At 39.0% G+C, this 22,437-nt stretch overlaps 1 protein-coding gene across 27 annotated transcripts in view; it reads right to left on the bottom strand.

Annotated features, from left to right (window-relative positions):
* Positions 1–22,437, bottom strand: part of LOC126365838 (C-Jun-amino-terminal kinase-interacting protein 4) — a 249,852-nt gene that overhangs the window by 91,821 nt on the left and 135,594 nt on the right. For all 27 annotated transcript variants that reach the window (XM_050008650.1, XM_050008678.1, XM_050008553.1 and 24 more), the window contains 2 exons: positions 16,760–16,976; positions 6,289–6,460 (listed from right to left, as the gene is read on the bottom strand). In XM_050008650.1, the coding sequence (XP_049864607.1) occupies positions 6,289–6,460; positions 16,760–16,976 (389 nt within the window). The remainder of the gene's footprint in view (positions 1–6,288; positions 6,461–16,759; positions 16,977–22,437) is intronic.

Genomic DNA, 22,437 nt, shown 5'->3' with positions numbered 1-22,437 from the left:
TTTGACCCCAGGGTTCTGGGCGACTTTTCTGAACGGTACCCCTTTGCCTAAACATCTCCAGTCCTTTTCCTTCATTTCTCTTCCTTCCCCTTCAACTCTTCTACCAGAAGAAAGAGTCACTGGCTCTGAAATGTGTGTGTGTGTGTGTGTGTGTGTGTGTGTGGTGAGTAGATTTTCTCTCTCTCCATTTTTGAGTCACTCATTCTTTCTCAACTGAACCAGTTCTCGTCTTTGTATTCTTACTGTCAATGGAACTTTACACTCCAACATCCAATTGTGTTGTTTTGAAAAGAAGACAAATATATCTAAACAGTATGACAATTATGGCTGAACTGATATTTCTGAGAAACTAAAAGAAACAATACAGTATAGGACTTATGCTCAAGAACTGCTCATGAAGATGTAAGTTTCCAACAGAACAACTGTCTAATTTTCAATGAAATAACATTTATAAATGTCTTGAAAAACTGGTTTAATGAAATCAAAATAGCTTGTGTCTACCAAAAGTTAAAAACTGGAAAACATTTTCATTATGGTCTGCTGACATCGGATTACTTCAGTTTCCTGAATTACACATTTAGAGTCTATGCTGAATTGCACTCCCATTTTAAATCTACAAAAAAATTAAAAAGATCATTCTAGTTTGCAGTAGTTTCCACATCTGATATTAAAATGAATGTTATATATATCATGAGTTACAAAGAGTGATACTAAGAAACAGATGGGATAGCAAGCTTGATCAGGACAAATGCCAATAGGGGATATGGATAGTGGACAACATTGAGGGATAAAATGTCCACGGCTGCACATACGTATCATCTTGGAGGAGGCCACTACTGTAATGCTAGCGCACAGATTTGATGTAGAGTGGAAACTGCTTCTTAGATTGATAAGTTCATTTTATAAATAAGTACATAATGAATTGATTATATCATAAATGCAATTATCAACATGTTCTAGGACAAATGTGAAACAAATGTCAGAGCTTACTGAAATATAGAACATCCTTCAACTTTTGATGTAACAAAACATAGTGAGAGTGAATTAGACTTATTTTTTTAAAAAAATATTTGTTACTTAAACTACAATGAGCACGGTGATGTCAGCACCAACATTTCCCCCAAATATACTGCTTGTTACCAGGGAACCACAACGAACATCTGAATCTGTTACATTTCTATCAATTTCGTTTGCATTTGTATAATACTAATAGTGATCTCCTTACATGAGGGTTGCTCTTGAGATTAAAAATTTTACAGGTCAGTGCGACAAAATGTTTATACATCTTATGCATAATGTCTGTTTGCAATATTAAAAAGCAATTACGTCTATAAAAATTCAAGAGCAAAACCATGCAGGATAGCATATACATTATAAGCAGGCCGCCAATTTGCACAGGACAACTTGCAAATATAAAGCTTTTAAGCACAGCTGCAGTGTTCATCAAATGAACTAAGCATCATGTAGATTTACAATTAGAATGCCATTTCTGGGAATTATTTCAGTACAACAGCAAATGTTGTAACACAATGCTGTCAAGAGAAAAGGAAAATCAGGGAAGGAAGGGGAATGGTGAACTTTGGCACTTTCCATGTGTGTCCCTGGTGAAGAGCTATAAATGTGGCGAATTATATACTATAGATGAAATATCTAAGAACATGTTTCCACAACGATCACATTGGACATAATACTAAGTACAACTAGCTGGATTAAGACTTAATCTACCATAAAATTCATTTGTCTTGGCACTGTGAAGCTGATGTAAAACATAAAAACAGAACACAGGACTAGGAAATATTATTATACCAAATTCTGCATGTGAACACAGTAGTCAAATATCAAAACAGTACAACAATGTAGTTAACAACACTGACAGTGAAGTCAAATAGTCCATTGTTATCTTTAACACACTGATTGTGAGCCAGTTGGTCTGATAATCAGAATAGCTCATGAATCACACAGTGCTCTTCTGTATTACATCACCTAATCTGCACACAATACCTACAAATCTTGTTTGTTACATTCTTACTCTCTGATTTAATGACAATTTACGTATATGACCACAGCTAAACATTAAAAAGTAATTAAAAAACTGTTTTTGCAATTCAGGAAGCATGATTAGGGTTTAATGTTCCATTGTTAACAAAGTCATTAGAAATGGAGCATATGCTCAAATAGGGGAAGGAGAATTGGTGCATCCTTTCAAGGGCACAATCCTAGTACTGCCTAAAGGTATTTGCGGAAAGCACGGAAAACCTAAATCTGCATTACTGAATGGGTATTTCAACCACTGTCCTCCCGAGTTCAAGATCAGCGTCTTTAGCATTGTGCCATCTCGCTTGGTGTTATACATTTAAGTTACACTCGCATTGACATGCCAAAGAACATGTTGGTGGTATGAGCTATTTTTTTGGGTTATAATATTCCTAGTTCAGAGCTATTTGCAATATTTTTGTACTCTCTTTATCTCTAGAAAATTTCTGTTGTCATTAAAATACTCTAACTGAACTTAACTGTTGATTGCACAACTTGCGATATAAAGTATTCATACTGCAACTTTGAGATAGGTCTTAAAGATTCATGGCAGGCATTGAAGTGTTTATAGAATCACAGCCAAATTGCTTTCGACACCTTTCCTAAGGCACCTGCTCATACCATTTGTTTCATGGTTTGCCAGTTGTCTGGAAACATATACTTTTAGATAATTGGTTGCTCACGTACAAGAATTTGGCAAAGGTGAGTAACAGTAAATCAGACTGTTTGAAAGTGCATAAAAATAATACCTAAAACAATAATAATTTTGCAATGATCTGATACTCTGAGTTTTTTTTAGGTCTCATCACAGCCATCACAATAATTCCTCTTTCTTCCCAACAGTGATGTTAGTTACAGTAACAAGTCATCTTTTTCTCGAAGATTGCCAGTGAGCATCATATTTTTGCTTAGGTTTTCCTCATGGTAACTCATTATTGGTTTCCAGAATTTATGCAGCTTTGGCCCTAGTTGGGAGTTCCTGCTCTCATGACATGTTCCTAACAGACAAGTCCAACGTCCTTCACTTTCATCAACATAGTAGATATGCCAAATTTCTGCCAGACAAACAGATAATGTATGAAAATGCCCTTTACCCAATGTGGAACACACTGTGCCAAACAGTGGTACACAGTGAATGTCTGTCTTGTATATCTTGCCCTTCACACACATCAGCCTCTATTTGTCCCAGAGCACACTGTTAAGGTCTCACTACGGCATCCTAATGGATCTGGTTCTACATGTTTTTGTCACTACTGATGGTGTCACGGTGTCATGGCACCTTTCCTAATCATCCGGTGTCTCAGGTTTGTGATATCTTCTCAAACTTAGTCATGTAACAGAAATTTTATTCTAGTTATTCCTTTATGATGCAGCATAATTTGGATTAATGTATTTCCACAACATCAGTATTGGCTGTCTGTCTATGCTGTGCACCTAGTCATAGTTACACTGTTTTATTTTGTTGTTGTTTCATCTCCTGTTTATCTCTGATGTTATTTTCTGTAGTTGGAAATATTAAAAAATACACTTAGGCTTATTTTGTCATAGCTTGTTCCACCCTCTTCATATCAGAGTATTATTTACATCCAACATCCTGCATTATTTATGAATTATTTAGGAATAAAGGAGACGATTCACCTGAAGGCAGAAGCGCTGCATCGTCACACACACACACACACACACACACACACACACACACACACACACACACACACACACCACACACACACACCTCCCTACATTGCGCTCATTCGACTGCCAGCTCTTTTCCAGCCCATGATGAGTGTACTGGGGTGAGGTGGGGATGCATTGCGGTGTGAGGGATGGAGAGAGGCGGGAGGAAGGGAGAGGGTTGGGGGAAAATGTCTAGTGTCTCGGAAAGTGGGAGCCACCCGTGGGCTGGCTAGGGGTGCAGGTAGAGGGGGCACATGGCACTAGATTTCACTGACTAAGGCATGAGATGACAGCACACAACTAGCTGACACATATTGGGCAGCGGTAATAAGAAAGGGGTGGTGTGTGTGTGTGAGGGGGGGGGGGGGGGACAGGGGGGGGGGAGGGGGGCGGAGGTGAGTTACCTTAGATTTAGGCCAAGAGGTTACAGGAGCGAAGGATGTGCTGTAAGGATAGCTCCCATCTGCACAGCTCAGAAAAACTGGTGGTGGCTGGGAGGATTCATATGGCAGGGGTTGTGAAGCAGCCATTGAAATCTTGCTTCTTGTGTTCTGCTGCATGTTGTGCCACTGGGTGGTCCACCTTGTTTTTTGGCAACAGTTTGACAGTAGACATTCATTCTGCTTGACAGCTGGTTAGTTATCAAATCACTGTAAAACGCTGTGCAGTGGTTGCAGCAGAGCTCGTGTATAACATGGCTGATTCACTGGTGGCCCGACCTCTGATGGGGTAGGATAAGCTTGAAATGGGGCAGGAGTAGGAGGTGCTGAGTGAGTGGATTGGGCAGATATTGCATCTGGGTCCTCCACAAGAGTATGATCCCAGTGGCGGGGGGTTGCGGGTTAGAGTGGCATAGGGATAGACTAGGATGTTGCGGAGTTTGGGTGTGTGGTGGAACACCACTTTGGGAGGGGATGGAAGTAACTTGGGTAGAATGTCCCTCATTTCACCCACCCAGTATGTGTCAACTAGTTGTGTGCTGCCATGTCACTCCCTAGTCTGTGAAACTGAGGGCTCAGCTGTCTGCCACATGCTCCATCTACCTGCACCCCTAGCCAACCCACAGACAGCTCCTCACTCTCTCACGAGCCGCGGACACTTCCCCCCAATCACCCCCCTGCCTCCTGCCTCTCTCGCGTCATCCCATACTGCACCCCCACCTCACCCCATTACACTCACCGCGGGCCAGGAAAGAGCTGGCAGTTGATGAGCACAATGTAAGGAGACAGGCATGTGCATGTGAGTGTGAGTGTGTTTCTCCTACAGCTTGAGAAAGGAATTCCATTCTAAAAACTAGCAAAGTAAAGCTCCGTACCTTTTGGGTGTGTATCTGATGACAATGCAGCACTTATGTCTTTAGGTGAATTGTCTCCTTTATTCCTAAATAAATCTTTATTCTCAACCAGAACTTTCTGTACATTATCCTACATTACTGTTGCATACATTCCAAATCTCTGTCTTCCTTCACAGTTTTTGCCCTTAGCATGTTCCTCTAATGCCATGGAAGTTATCAACAAATATCCTATCATTGTTTGCTTTCTTCTAAACAGTATTTTCCACATATTATTCTCCTCACCAGTTCTGCAAAAAAACACCTTATTTCTTATTACTTCTCTCTAGCACAGTTAGAAAGGATGATAGATGTTTTTTCAGGAATAAAGAATTGATGCACTTCATATTTCAAAAACATTCTATTTCTATTTATGTATCAGTTAGTCTTGTTACTTCATAGGTTTCTGAAAAATGTAGCCATTTCAGAGGCCAGTACTTCAAAACTTGAGCGTTTTTTGCTTGCATTGGTGACACTATCAATGCTCTGCTGACTTAAATGAAACATTATTTCACTTGTTAACTTAAAATAAATTATTCATTTTACTGTAGCCCAAACATGATTTACTAGTTTTTGCCCTCCTGGCTCTTATTAACTGTACAGTGCGCAAGAACATCTGTTGATGAAGTTATGCATCATAATTAAATTTTTAATGAAGAATTTTTACCACTGTAAGTTCACTGTTACCTAGCAAAACTAAGTACAACATGATACCTATTGTTCACTACTGTTGTCCAAGAATCAAAGTACCTAGTTCTTGTGAATCAGTCTCAAAGGTGACTGACATCCATGCCACTTCTGTAATTTTCTTATATTGTGCACAAATTATCTGAACAAATCTTGCACACAACAATTTTTTTAAGGGTATTAAGGAACTCTGAAGGAGAAAAGATGACTGGATGAAAAAATTCTATCATCACTTTTCAGCAGAGAATTTTTTGCAGATACCACATAAATTTAAACTAATAAACACAAAGTGCTTACAATTCCTCTGCTACATTTTCCACGGCCCATTTATTTCAATTGTTTGAAAGGGAAGATCCACTAGAAGTATTTAACTGTTATTGTCAGAATGATAACATGCAAGTATACCAGTGTCAAAGTAATTATATTATGTGAAAACAGTCCTGCTCTGAAATACGTCTTCCACACTGCAGCATGCATCTATACACTGCTTTTAAATAATTATTAAGGCACCAAAAGGTAAGCCAGTGCCATCGTTACAAGCATCACTGCTAGTTGTCACTAACCTAACATCTTGCTGACATAAGGCTCAATGTCCACATCCTGAAGGTGTAGGTAAGTGTGCGCATGGTACAGACGAAGGGTTGAGTCTAGGCGTATTGACACCCAAACACCATCACCAAGCCAAGCCATTTGCCGAACTTGACTCTCTTTCCGAGGATGGGCATCAAATGATTTCTGTAAGGTAAATCCATGCACTTCAAGCAGAATTATGGCAAATAATAAAAAGTAGTACTTTCACACAAACAAGGACAGTTAACACTGATAAAGAGATGTTTGATCAAAATAAAAATACTTCTACCACTTCCGCCTGGCACATGGTAATCGTTTTCTTGTTGCTTCTTATAGCAGTCACATAAAAAAGTTTCATCTTTCTTTAGTATTTTCTCAGTTTATTCTTTTCTTTTTTGCACAATACAAAAGTGATTTAAAAAGTTTGAAACACCTATAATTACTCTTGAAACTACGTATACATACATACATTTTTGACTGGGCAGTTGTCAACAAAAATCTGAAAACACAGTCATTAACCTCTCACAATAGGGCCAATGCCCCCCCCCCCCCTTTCTCTCTCTCTCTCTCTCTCTCTCTCTCTCTCTCTCTCTCTCTCTCTCTCTCTCTCTCTCTCTCTCTCTCTCTCTCACACACACACACACACACACACACACACACACACACACACACACACACACACACACGTGTGGAGTGAGAGGGCAAGTGAGAGGGGGAGGGGGGTAGGTGCGTACTTTTTACCAGAAGATGCGGAGCACAAAAGCCAGTTAATAGTGTGCTGTTACATATACCTATGCAACACAGATCAGTTGGTAAGAGGTCAGGTGCATGGTAGCCATTCTCATTATTTTTAAACATTACACTTCTATTACCAATTAGAGGTGGCGGTAGAAGAAAGCTTTTTATTTATTTTTTAATCACTTTTTCTTATTCTATTACTTTTATTCTTTATTTCCTTCATGAGAAAGGGCAGAATTTATTTTATTCCCTATGTTTCAGTTTACTATAATATGGCACAGCTGTTGTATTTTGTGCTATACATATTCACATAGCTCTCATCCAATCTAGATATATAAAAAAGAAGTAAGTTGTAGTTCTGATTAACTTTCAGTGTTTCTCAAAGCAAACATCTGATGTCACATTCAGCAGAAACATACATTACATAGGGTGCAGATGAAACTGATTACAATTGTACAAAATGGTGAAAATATGGGTTAAAAAAAAAAAGAATGATGATGATGATAAGCCAGTTGTTATTCGAGATGATTACAATGACTAAAGAAAGTGATTTGGAAGAGAATGCTCATGTTTCTTCACGCACAAAATACTGTGCCATCAGTATTTTTACATTTTCTTCTAAGACTATGCCAGTTATTACACAAATAGCAATTATATCTAAAATAATCCTGCCACCAATCTGAATAATGGAAAAATGGGAAAAATCCTATTATTTGGATGCCACTTCATCTTTATTTTCTCATTTATCCCCGTGGAGTCACATCACATCTGTGGATATATCGGCCTTCTAAACAGAAGGTATAAAATTATATTGACAGATGCTACAATAAATTCAGTCACTAAGTACAGTGTAACTCAAACAAACCAGTTTTGTATTCAGAATCAGAGATGCCATTGATGATTTGGGTGAGAGGACCAAACAGTGAGGTCATTGGTACCAACACATTAGGAAAGGATGGGGAAGGAAGTCAGTCATGCCCTTTCAAAGGAACCATCCCAGCATTTGTTTGAAGTGATTTAGGGGTATCACAGATAATCTAAATCAGGATGACCGCATGGGAGTTTGAACTGTTTTCCTCCTGATTTCGAATCCAGTGTGCTAACCACTGCACTACCTAGCTCAGTAACAAATAAAATAATGACATTCCAGAAGTATTGGGAGATAATGTGTGTGTGTAAAATCACCATGAAGGAGGAAGGAGGATTAGAGTTTACCGTCCTACCGAGAATGAGGTCATTTGAAATGAAGCACAAGATCAGATTTCTTTTTTCTGAGAAGGGGAAGAAAATGAGTCATACCCTTTCAAAGGAACCACTCCAGCATTTGCTTGGGGTAATATGGGGGCAATCACAGAAAACTTAAATCTGGATGGCTGGATTTGCATTTGAATGTCATCCATCCAAATCCAGTGTCCTAACCACTGCATCACCTCGCTTAATAGGAAAAGGGCCACAAGACAAAAACTCTTAACTGAAATAATTAAAGGTAGAAAAAATGTAATATCTTACGAATTTTTAAGTTCGTAACAGAACATATGCAAAATAAGAAAATTCTCTGCAGTTGGAACAATGCTGTAGTTATCCTCCTCCACTAGAAAGTGGACAGAGAAGAACCTATAAGATATTAACTAAAATTATCACCAACCACGCAAAAGGAAAGTAGATTTTATTCAGGCAATGGAACAATATGGATTTAGAATTGCGTATAGCAAAATGAAATACTTCTAAGCAATGAATGACATTATGGAATGGGGTAATACATATGAATTAGCACTTAATTAAACAATGAAAGCTCCAGGTAGGAATATCAACACGTACAAAGAGACAGATTGCTACTTACTGTTATCTCTAACACTCTGAACTGCAGACAGGCACAACGAAAAGACAGTTGCACACATGCCTTTGCCACGACAAGAGAATAACACCATTCATTCACACAAGCAAGCACACGACTGCCAACAATGGCATCTCAGACCAGAATGCAACTATCATGTCGGATGGCAGCAGCAATCTGGAGGGGGCAGGGGGCAAGGGCAAAGGCTAAGGGCTAAGGGGTAAGGGGTAAGGGGTAAGGGATAGCAACGTACGGGCGGGGGAAGAGAAGCCCTGTCTGGCGGAGTGTGTAGGGACTAGAATGCCAACAGGCTCAGTATCAGGAGGTTGCTGACCAGGGAGGCAAGGAAAACAGAGTAAAAAAAGGAGAGGAAATGGCAAAGATGGGAGGGTGTGTTGGCAGAGGTTGGCAAACAAAAGTATAGGAGACAGGAATGACGAGGATGTGACAGGCCAGAGGGAGTGGAAACTGTTGGGTGGAGGGTGTGGGGACAGTATGTTACTGTAGGTTGAGGCTGGTATAATTACGAAGTGAAGAATGTGTTGTAAGGGTAACTCCCATCTGCACAGTTCAGAAATGCCAATGGTAGAGGGGAGGAGGCAGATGCCTCAGGTAGTGAAGCATCCATCAAAATGCATGTTGTTATGTTCAGCAGCATGTTGTGCCAAAGGGTGGTCTACTTTGCTGTTTGCCAGAGTTTGACAGTAACCGTTCATTCTAGTGGACACCTGCTTGGTACTCATACCAATATAAAGGCTGTGCAATGATTACAGCAGAGCTGGTCAATGACATGTTAGCTTTCCTAAGTGACATGGCCCCAGATGGGGTAGGATAAACCTGTGAATGGACTGGAATAGGAAGTGCTGGGTGGATGGATTGGACAGGTCTTGCACCTGGGTCTTCCACAGGGATGTGATCCTTGTGGCAAGGGGTTGGGTATTGGAGTGGCATTGGGATGGATTAGGATGTTGTGGAGGTTGAGTGGGCGACAGAACACCACTTCAGGAGTGGTAGGAAGGATCTCGAATACAATATCCCTCATTTCAGGGCACCATGATAGCTAATCAAAATCCAGGAAAAGGATGTAGTTCAGTTGTTCCAGTTGGATGTTATTGGGTGGCTGGTTCTTGGGGATGGCGGGAGAATTTGGGGGGGGGGGGGGGGGGGGGGGATGGCATGGGAGATTGCAGACTAGCTGCGGGGGATAGTGCCTGTCTGTGAAGGCCTTGGTGAGATCCTCACCAAACTAGGCAAGGGAGTTCTTGTCACTACAGATACTGCCTTTCAGTGGAAAACGAATAGCCATACACAACCTCAAAATCAATCCTGACCTAATCATCCCATCTGCAAAGGCTTCACCATTGTTGTTATGACTTGGTCTCTGCCAATTATCTGACTCCTCTACCTATAAACTCTGCCAAAGTGACCCATCCCAGAAGCCCAACACTACCTCCAGTCCCTGCTTAAAGCCTCAGGTCCTTCCCAGAACTGATAACCTGAATCCATTTCCCTCCTCACCCCTGACACCTTGCACATGAACCTTCATCATGTTCCCCAAAATCCACAAATCCAACAATCCTGGATACCCCATTGTGGATGTTTACTGTGCCCCCACTGATAGAACTTTGATCCTCACTGAATAACACCACAACTAGATGTGTGTAATCTAGCATCCCACATCAGAGATACCAATCACTTCCTTCACAGACTCTCCCCCCCCCCCCCTCCCCTCCCCAATTTACCTCCTGGATCCATACTTGTCACTAATAATGCCACCTCCCTATAACCAACATTGAACATTACCTTTCCCAACATCCTTCAGACACCAGATCCACTATCTCACTCCTTATACACCTTACTAACTTTATCCTTACCCGCAACTACCTCTCCTTTGAAGGGAAGGTATACAAAGAAACCTGTGGCACAGCCACGGGCAGCTGCATGGCATCCTCTTATGCCAACTTGTTTATAGGCCATCTAGAGGAGATCTTAACAGCCTCCCAAAATATCAAACCCATGGCCTGGTTCAGATTCATTGACGATATCTTCATGATTTGGACTTGGAGCCAAGATGCCCCATCCTCATTCCTTCACAACCTCAACACCTTCTCTTCCATCTGCTTCACCTGGTCCTTCAATGTGCCACCTTCCTAGGCACTGACCTCCTTCCTCTCTGGTGGCTCCATCCGCACCTCACTCCACTTTAAACCCACCAACCACCCACATTACCGGCTTTTTGAGTGTTGATGTCCCTTTCACACCAAAAAATCCCTCCCAGACAGCCAGACTACCAAGGGAGGGCATGTCTGCTGTGACTGGAACATCCTTGCTTAGTATGCTGAGGGTCTCACGAAGGCCTTCACAGACACGCACTATCCCCCAGACCTCATCCGTGAACAGATTTCCCATGCCATTTCTCCATACACCCTCAATACTCCCACCATCTCCTATAACCAGCCACAAAGGAGTGCCCCCCCCCCCCCCCCCTTTCATCACCCAATACTACCCTAGACTAGAACAACTGTACCACATCCTTCACCAGGGCTTTGATTACCTACCATCATGCCATGAAATAAGTGACATTCTACCCTAGCTCCTTCCCACTCCATTAAAGTGATGTTCTGTTGCTTATCCAACCTTCACAACATCTTATTCCATCCTTATACCATCCTCAATTCCAACCCCTTGACACAAAGATCATATACCTGCGGAAGATCCAGGTGCAAGACCTGCCCAGTCCACTCACCTGTCACAGGTTTATTCTCTCTCATCAGGGGCTGGGCCACCTGTGAGAGCAAATGTGTCATTAACCAGCCTTGCTGCAATCATTGCACAGCTTTTATAGTGGTATGACTACCAACCAGGATAAATTGCCACTGCCAAACTATAGCCAAGAGCAATGTAAACCACCCTGTGGCACAACATGCACCTGAACATAATATCCTTCATTTTAATGGCTGCTTCATAACCCGAGCCATATGGATCCTCCCTTCTACCACCAGCTTTTCTGAACTGTGCAGATGGCAGGTATCCTTACAACACATTCTCCACTACCCATAACTATCTCAGCCTAATCCTACGGTAATATACCATCCCCACACCTTCCACCCAACAGTTTCCACTCCTTCTGTCCTATCACCTCCTCCCCATCCCAGTCTCCTACAATCTCTGTTTGCCAGCCTCTGCCAACACACCTGTCCGTCTTTCCCCATTCCTCTCCTTTTTTGTTCCTTTTTCACTACCTCCCAGCTCCACAACTTCCTGATGCTGCACCTGCTGGCATTCTAATTCCTGCACGCTCTGCCAGACAATGCTTCTCTTCCCCCACCCATACACTGCTATCCCTTCCCCTTCCCTGCCCTCTCCAGATTGCTATCATCCCATGTGATAGTTGCATTCTGGCCTGAGCTGCCAGTGTTGGTGTGAGTAAGGTGTGCTTGCTTGTATGAGTGAATGGTGTGTGTTTCTCTTGTTCCGAAGAAGGCTGTGGCAGAAAGCTTATGTGTAAGTGTCCTGATTATTCCTGTCTGCTGATTAACGTGTTATCTTTATGGAAAGTAACAATCCACCTTCCCCTACATTGCTAATATTATCACTTAAGTATTCCTAGATTTATCAAAAATGTACGAAAAAGACAGACTGCTACTCACTCTAAAGAGGACACGTTAAGCTGCAGACAGGGCACAGTTAAAAGACTATTACACACAGTTTTCTGCAACAGCCCTCGCCAGCAAAGGAGGAACACACATCAGTCATACACACAAGGAAGCACACCTCACACACACAAGACTGCCAACTTCGGCAGCTCAGACCAGAATGCAACAATCATATGGGATGGAAGCAGCAATCTAGAGGAGAGCGGGGAAGGAGAAGCGTCAGGCATAGTATCATGAGATTGTGGAGCAGGGAGGTGGGAACAAAGGAGCGGAAAAAGAGAGGAGTGGGGAAAGACTGGTGGGTGCATTGGCAGAGGGTGGCGAACAAAGAGGGTGGGAGATGAGAATGGGGAGTAGACAGGACACAGGAGGTGTAAACTGTTGAGGGGGAGGGTGTGAGGACAGTATGTTACTGTATGTTGAGGCCAGAATTATCACGAGAGCAGAGAATTTGAATTTGTGTCTTTTATTTTGCTTTAATAAAGTTTTTGACTTGATTTCAATACAATCTATAATAACAGCCTTTCAGAAAAAAGCACTGATGGGATGTATGAACATTACAGCTTCCACTTAACTTCTTTAGGAAAATGTCAAACTCAGAATTGAAAGAGATTTCAAATAATGAAAGATATTTTCAGGAGTCGTAGTGGTAGGTTTCAGATACTTAAACCAGAAAAAAAAAGAAGTAAGTGTAGACAGAAGATATCTGATTCATTTTTTGCAATTTGGCCCCAGTACAGATAAACCTCAATGACGAACTGAAAAATTTAATAGAGCACCCTAAAAAATTGTCTGGATGATTAAGTATTAGAAGACTTGCATTCAATTCATCACAAAGAAAACTGTGCAATCAAAAATGAAGTCACTGAACTAGCTGACAAGTTCTTTTTTTCTGTTTAAGGCAGTAGAACGTTTGGTAAACTACTTTTTCAAACTAAATTTATGTTTACAATCAGCGTCTATTGCCAGTTCTGATTTATGATAATGAGAAATGCAGTTTTTGATGAGAAAACCATCCTGAAGTCCAAGTTTGCTCAGCAAGGAATGGAAAGAGATGCCTGTTAGGAATTATTAGGAGAGACAGGTAAGCAAACAAATGCATCAGGCCGTAGACTCTAAATGACTGAAGTAATTATGACTACAATGAAAATCGAATGGGTGTTTGTTGTAAATACTGCTAGACGAATGTTGGCAAACAATGGAAATTCATTGTCAGATTCCAAGAGATAAGAAAGAGTAAGACAAAGACCTAATGGAAGATGGGTAGATTTTATTAGAACACATGGAGGAGCAGCATGGCTGTATATCGAAATCTCTGTGGTGGAGGCATATCAAATGGTTCACTTAGATCACTGATGATTATGATATGAGAATGTTTATTAAAAGTTTAGTTAGCATAATTTGGTGTTTTTACAAAGATGTAATTATTCGGGAAAGGTTCTTTTAGAAGCTCATAATAATATTACAAGATGTAACTGTAATCTAGCAATGCAGAACTGAAGCACTGGCAAAAATATCTGTTACTCTAGATTCACCTGCAGTGATATCCCACTAAATGTGAAAAGAAGATCACCCCTCTCACACCATATAAGCAGTAATTCCTCCAACACCTGAACCAGAACTGAAATGGTATGAACCTTTAACACAGGTAACAATGAAACCTACATCCTGTCAGTCATCATCTAAAACAGCATTCATCCAAGGGCTTTACATGAACCCACCTAGAGGTTGCATCATATCCCCTCTGGAATTGGAAAGTGCTTCCCCCAGTCCTTGCATGTCTACACATGTTCCCTTCCCAACTTCTCCCTTCTTTGTTTGGATACACTGGCACTTCTGTAATTTTTTTCCTGTGATTTCCACATTACTGTGGGATAAATAACAATGAACAAGCAAGTGATAACCTCTGAGATAATTACAGACTTTGGTCAGTAGCTCAGACAGTATAATGTGTCACATCAATGGTAATGCACAAGTAAAACAGAAAAGCTATATTATGTTCATGCCACCAAGAAGGCAAAATAGATGAGGCCTTGTATCATCAGTGCTCTGTGTTGGCAGAGTAATTTTCCTAAATCACAGCTGTACATGAAAAGTACTTTATTTTCTGTTTAAAAAATAAAAATAGATAGAAAACAAAGAAAAAAGATACAGGACTGAAGGAGGGATAGCAGGTAGGCTAGGGCTGGTGTTTAACTCATAGATATAAGAATAGTTAGGCCATTCCTATACTTTATCTTAACTATGGTCATTGTTACTGTTAATTTTACAAATGCCTACTACCCTGTGAAAACCTAGAGAGAAAATCTGCGGAGGTGTTGTTTCACACTGAGAAGTATTGTGAAACCCCACATTCACTGGATCTTCCACTAAATGTGAAAATAAGTTTACACTTCTCACATCATATAAGGAGTAATTCTAAAAATACGTGACCCAGAAATGAAATGTTATGAAATTTAATACAGGGAACAATGAAAACTACATTCTGTCAGTCACTGTGCACTGATATGCAGAGTATAGATTTAAATGAAGATAAAGGATTCTCCATAAACTTGCCAATAGGGTTTACATCTTTGGAAAAGATTACTGTAACTCAGGCATGGCTCATTGTTAAAGGCTCTGAATGGGAATTACTCCAAAAAATATTGTAAAACATATTTCTCAGCAATGACTGACAGAATTTAAATTATCATGATGCATTTACAATATTTCCCACGTGGATTTAAATAATGACAGTCAACTACTTAGAGATGTTGATACTAAGTGTTGGTTTTTCATACAGGTAGTAGCTAGTATGCACTTTGAAATGCTTGTTAGTTCCATATAGGAGAGGTCTGCACCATTGTTTCTGCAAAATGCAGTTCTTATGGGCTTCCAGAAGGCTCTGTCCATTAGGCTTAAGGATGACCTATCAACTTCCACATGATTTTCAAGTTACACTGCTTACAACAAAAGGGAATCAACAGAGTGGCTGAAACTTCATTATCAAATCCCTGTCTCTGTATCTCTCTATCATGCTCTGAAGTATCATTAATCAGCATTCAATATTAATGTTTTGAGAGTAATGAAGATTGTTTTTGTTTCTGGCATTGGCACTATCTGCTGTAGGAAACACGTGATAAGTTTGCAAATGTTTAGCTACAGTGTACTAGATTTCAGTGATATAAGTTGCATCACTTAACGGGAGTTCCACAAATGATTACAAGAAATAAGCATGCCAAACATGTCCCATTACATTTAGTGGCTAAGAATTTCCTTCCATGTTGATGGCGTTTTTGATATAAAGTGTGTTATTAGCAATTTTTTTTGGAGTGTGTTGTGCCAGAGTTATTGTGAAATTTCTTTTACAAATAACTATAGCACATATCAAGAGTCTGGAAACACCACAATATGAATTCAATGAGCATATTATTAAAAAGTTTTGGAACATAAGCTTAGGGTATAAGAGCCTAGTGTGCCCAAAGCAGACTCAAACATCAATCAAGAATAAACAGAGTGCAAATCCATGTAAGTATGTATACATAATTTCAACAGAGCATTTTTAGCCACCAACATCACTTTTGCTGACAATTTTGCATACTCAAACATAGTAAATATGATGTGTTTCAGAGAGATCTTTATAGTGGCGTATCACTTAAATTGCACACTTTCTTAATACGTAAGTATAAATACAAAAGCAAACAAATAAAGCATATAGCTTCACAAATACTAATCACAGCACAGGACCCATGACGATACAAAATGTTGCCGTTTCACTGTACAAACTTGTGAACACCATGAAATGAAAACATACAAAAAACACCGACATTTCAAGTTCAGTATTGAAAACATGAAAAACATTAAGCACATAGTGAAGCTAATGCACACCAAAACTCTTCCTTATTAATAGGATTTGTTATGATATGGTCTTGGAGAATGTGACATTGACAGCTCAGTATAGTACCTATATACCTTATTTTGGAGTCAGCTTTTAGTATCATTTAATAGCTCATTATGAAAAGAAAGGAGATTTTAAACACTTCAATAGATAAATGTCACAATTTCCTAAGTATAGAAATCACAAGCCACACTTGCTGTAACTACTCAACACAGTTATCAAATGAAAAAGAAACAATATAAAGATACCAACTAATACTGTATATCATATTAGCAGATGTTTTACCAACACAATCATGGGAGGTGTTTCGTAAGCAAAACACTAAATCATTAATATTTGCAGCTAAATGTTATACAAACCTCTACAGCAAGTGTTCTCGGATGAAGAACATGAATTTTATTCCTGTAGCCACACCACACCTTCCCATGGACAGCCACTGTGCAGCGAATGGAATGTCGTGGATTCCCGAGATCCACCAGATGATAACTGCTGAGGTCCCATTGCCCATCCAAGCCTCGACGGAATACAGCAACTGTACCATTTGCAAGAGCAGCCAAAACACGACCCTGCACATGCCTAGCAAAAATAAAGCATTCCATTAAAAATAGGCTTTCAACTACTGGGAGGATACAGTCAAGCTTTTATCGGATTATTGCTCACAAGTTGTATTCGATAAGCATAAAAAAGTTTCAATCACAATACAAAATAATCAGGGTGGATTTAACTTCGTCATTAAGAACACTGAAGCCAGCAACAGCTGCAGCAGCAAGATTTTATGGTAAGACTTGAAAGTAACAAAAAATATGCATCTTCCAAAAACACATTGAATGAAGTCAAGCACCTTCATAAAAAATTTTTGACTTAGCTTGTGATTTAACAAAAACCTCACAATGAAAACTGAAAACTCAAATATGTAACAAAAAATATCACTGTTTAATCTCCAAACATCTTAGTGATTTAAATCATTAGATGCGCCACGTTAATATATCAACACAAAAAAATCTCTGAAAATATAAATTATCATTTGTAAATTAGTTACACAAAAGCAACGTTTAATCGCAAAAAGGGTGAATAACATACAGAAATGTGTGATACAACACTCAATGTAGTGTATCTTTATGCTTGAGTCCCATCTAACACTGTTAGTTCCCGATGTTCTGGCTAGGTGGCATGCAAGAATGAGTTATTCCAACAGTCATCATAAAGCTGTATAATGATACAGAGCATGCGTCATGTTGTTTATGGTTCCATGAATCCAAATCTGCTTCTAGAGTTCAGAGAGAATTCAGGTCTAAATATCGCAAGCCACTACCTAAAGGGCAAAGTGTCTCTCAAGAACAAAATGTCATTCAAGGACAAACACTTATTAAATGGTACACTCACAGGGTGCATACACGGACAAGAAAAAAAAAAAAAAATTCCCGGATCTCCCGGTTAAAAATTCATTTCCTCCTGGGTGAAAATACACTTTTTCCATGTTAATGACAGTACACTTTCCCTCGGAGCTGTAAAAGTATCCTTTGAGTGGACATGGTTTTATACAGCAGTGTAGAATTTCCCGGCACTTTAGAAAAAGAAACTCAGGGCGAAAAAATACATTTTGGAAAGATCTTTTATGTGCAGCAACATGTAAGATGCATATTTTCGTATTACAAAAGTATAAATTTAAATTCCACCAACAGGAAAATTTAATGGTTTAAATTAATATACACAGTGTTGCAAAGCTTTCACATATAATATTTGTCTCTAAGATTAATAACCTACAAGAGAAGCTAAGCTTTCACATTTAATGTTGATTTGTTTAGCACATGTTACGCTTTAAGATACATCACACAACTACGCCAGTAAAATTTTTAATACTGACATAAATCACTGATCGTCTGGGCTAGAAATTGTTCTAAATGGCTCATCATCAAAGAGCTGATTTTTAAAAGAGAGCAAACACACTGTGATTTAGGAAATTCATTGTATATTCCCACACACAGTTCATCTTGCGTAAAAGGAAATTTACTTTGAAAATAATGCTTTTTGAACAACAATTCACAATATTTTCCCGCGATTTGTTAGAAATAGATTCATTTCAGTAGTTGCCAAACAGCGCCAGATATGAGGCGTCACCGCACTTGCGCAGCTATAGTGACGTAGGAAGTCCACATGTTCATATGTGTAAAACATAAAAAGATAGTACATCTTGTCATAAAAGAAAAGAGACATCATAGGATACTCCAAGAGCGTCAGAATTTCGTGAACCATACTAAAATGCATAGTTCGCCTTACTGTGCGCATTCGTATGTCCAGATCCCCAATGATGCAGGCCTTGACCTGATATGAAACTTTTCAGTGTGGTTTCTGGGACATAAATTTTCTTCGAATACCAATACTGTATTATCTCATGTTTAGTTCTTTGTTATGGTATAATGCCATATGTGCTAGAAGATGAAAGTGTGCACTTGAAATGCAGCGAACAGTTGAAACTAGCCAATAGTGCAGAATTAAATACTTCGTTTCAAATAAATTCACTGCCTCAGCAGGAAACCCTAATAAAAGTCAAATTTCTTTAGCAAACTGACAAAAATAGATTTATTGTTCTGCAATGCAATTAATGCTTGGACTGTTAGAAAGGAGGAAATAAAATAAAATCTGAAACTAGTAACATATTTTTACCTTCCACACTGTAACATTAAACTTATTCAGTTCCAAGCTGGCACGTCTCCTCGATTTACACAGGCTATGAATGTAAGACTGCCGAACTTGTTCAATTTCTGTGTCAGAGACTGCTGGCTGACACTAATCAGGTATCCTACGTGATACACAGTCAGTTTTGGTGAAATGATTGTAACAATAACAATTTGTCTGAGGTGGTAGCTTGTGATAACTAGTCCTGAATTGTTTCTCAATTGTAATGGCTGATGTGGATTCACAAAATCATAAACAACACTTTGCAAATTCTGCACCATTACACAGTGCCGTGATGACTGTTAGAATAAGTCACTCGTACATGCCATCAATGAGAATGTTGGGAAATGATAGTGTTAGTTGGGTATAAAATTTACATTTTTGTAAGTAATTACCATTTTCACAATTAAAGATTACTTTTGTATAACTAATTTATAGACACTCTGTAATCTAACTGGATAGATAAAAGATCTGCTCATCATGGTTTGGCAGGGGAATACACATACAAATGTTAAGGAAACCCTGGATCTCGAGTCATGGAAGACTTACTGGATGAGATGAGAAGGAAAGGAATCAGCCACCTTCAAAATGCCAGAAATTGATATATCTACACAACATGCGCGTGCGTGCGCACCCACACCCACACCACACAAAAGAGCTGGAGCATGCTCATTCTTATGTCCCTATATGATGCCACCTGGATTTCAGCAAATAAGACCTCTCGATCTACGCTTTTTAAATCAAATTGTGCCATGTATATGTTTCCCCCTAAAGCTGATTTTTATTACATTTACACATCTAGTGCTTGGCATTCACCTGTAACACCGTACAAATAAAGCTTTCATTCTCTTCTTATCATAATATTTACCATGCATGTTACACTTCCATATAAAGTGGATATTTTCATAAAAGACTTCAAAACACATTTATCCAGGATGAATTTTCACTCTGTAGCAGAGTGATTTCAAACTTACTGACAGATTAAAACTGAGTGTTGGAATTCTGGAAGGTAGGAGATGAGGTGCTGGTGGAGATGAAGCTGTGAGGGCAGGTCATGCATTGTGCTTGGCTAGATCAGTCAGTAGAGCACTTGCCCACAAAAGGCAAAGGTCCCATATTCAGGTCTTGGACTGGAACACAGTTTTAATCTGAGAGGAAGTTTCGAATAAAATTTATATTTGATATTAACTTACTTTCCCTTTTTAGGAAAGTTTAATTTGTCGTTGCCAGGTTATATATTACACCCTCTACTTCTGTTATGGTTCTTTGTTTTGATGCCCAAAAACTGATTTACTTCTTTCAGTGTCTCATTTGCTAATAACATTTCCACACACCATCATCCAACTTAATCTGACTACACTCCATCGGCTTTGATTCGCTTTTATTGATTTTGAACTTTATCATTTTTTCAAAACACTATTCATTCCATCCAACTCGTCTTCCAAGTCCTTTGCCATCTCCTCTTTAATTCCTTTTTACAAGTAGCTTCTTATATTTCTTTAAGATTTGTTTAGTGCATGGACTGAACGTATGGGTGCAAGTTACAGCCCTGTATTATTCTATTCTTAATCAATGCCTTCCTTACAAGTCCTTCAACTCTTAGAACTGCAATCTGGTTACTGTACAAGTTGCAGATAACCTTGCACTCCTAGTGTATTATATCTCACATAGTAACCTGAAAGGCAATGACCATACACTACTTAAAACAATAATAAAAGAACTAATAGTGAAACCAATCAAGGTAGGTATGTTGTTGTAATGTACGATAGTGAATATATCAGTAAAACCATCTATTTCTTCAACAGAAATAATATAACAGAAATTAGGTCATATCCCAAATCTAAATTACAGAATAAACTTATAAATCTGATAATCAAAACTGACTTCCTATTAACTGCAAAAGATATAAATGAATGTACTGTTATGCTTCCTTCTACACAACCATTATGAGCAGAACCTAACAGTCACAAACAGTCTTCCCCTATAGGCCCAATCGTCAATTTTCAAAGCAGTCGAACTTACAAAATCAGCAAGGAATTCAATGAGAGCCTCAGAAAAACAATCAAATTTGAAAAGATATACTCAGCACAGAGTAGTTAAGAAATAATTGTGTAAAGGACATTCTGGTTTCTGAGACAGCTAACTTCACGTCACTTAACATCATACCTTTCAACAAAACAATGGTAATAATTAAAAATAACTTAAGCACAAAACTTTGTCTTTACCAGAAACAGAAGAGTTCAACAATTTGTTAAGATTAGTCCTGTCACATAATTATTTCCCTTTTAGTAAGATAATGTGCCAGCAGGCGGACAGCCTAGCTACGGGCAGCTACCTTGCCAGTTTACTCACTATATTTTCATCGACAACTTACAATGTAAATTCTGTAGAGAAAGCCCCCAGAAAGTTAACAAAATAATAAATTATAGCATATGTTGATATATTAGTCTTACTTGATGGTACAAAAGAAGAATTTCAGGACCTCATGCAGGGAATGAATCAAATGCATCAGAATATCATCTTCACTGTTGAGCACCAGATAACCAAACATTTAAATGACCTCGACCTTTCCACAAGTAGCTCCAACAACAGAAATTTCAAGAACACAGGAAACCAACATACACTGATGCCACAATCAATAAAACCTCATACCAATTAGATAAGCACAAACAGCTACTTACAGAGCAATGCACAACAGAATGCACAAAACCCTATTAAAAGCAGATGAGCAAATTGATGAACTAAACACCATTAAAGAAAATGCTTACAACAATGGCTACAATCAAAAACTAATAGATGAGATAAATAATAAAGTAAATTCCCACACAACCAACCACAAAGACAAACCAACACTAAACACCACCACACCACAGCTAACAGAAAAATATGCAAGGATGTCATTTTTAGGGAAACTGTCATGTGAAGTAGTGAACCTTTTCTGAGGAAGAAATGTTAGAAACAGTTTTTACACAGATAGTGAAATTAAAGGCAACCCGTCCATAACATTAAAAATAACAGTAAGCCATAAAATCTAGTAGGAATATAAAACATAGCTGCAATTCATGTTCAAAGATACACATTGGCCAAACAGGAAGAAATTTCAGCATACGATTATGGGAACACACTGACGCCCTTCATTTAAAAAATTTCTGAAAAATCTGCATTTGCCCTGCATGTAGCTGAAGATAAACATCAGGTGATAGACGTAGCTCACAACTTACAAATACTCCACCTGGGCAACAAATGAAAAAGGATGAACTTATTTGAAGAAATTTAAATTTATTCACACAAATGTACATTCCCAATGACATCCTATATGACCAACAGAGTTACCAAATAAAATTTTGATAAATTTAGATGA

The sequence above is a fragment of the Schistocerca gregaria genome, chromosome 1 (genome assembly GCF_023897955.1).
Source record: "Schistocerca gregaria isolate iqSchGreg1 chromosome 1, iqSchGreg1.2, whole genome shotgun sequence".
Lineage (NCBI taxonomy): Eukaryota > Metazoa > Arthropoda > Insecta > Orthoptera > Acrididae > Schistocerca > Schistocerca gregaria.
This window is presented reverse-complemented; position numbering and strand designations above follow the sequence as displayed.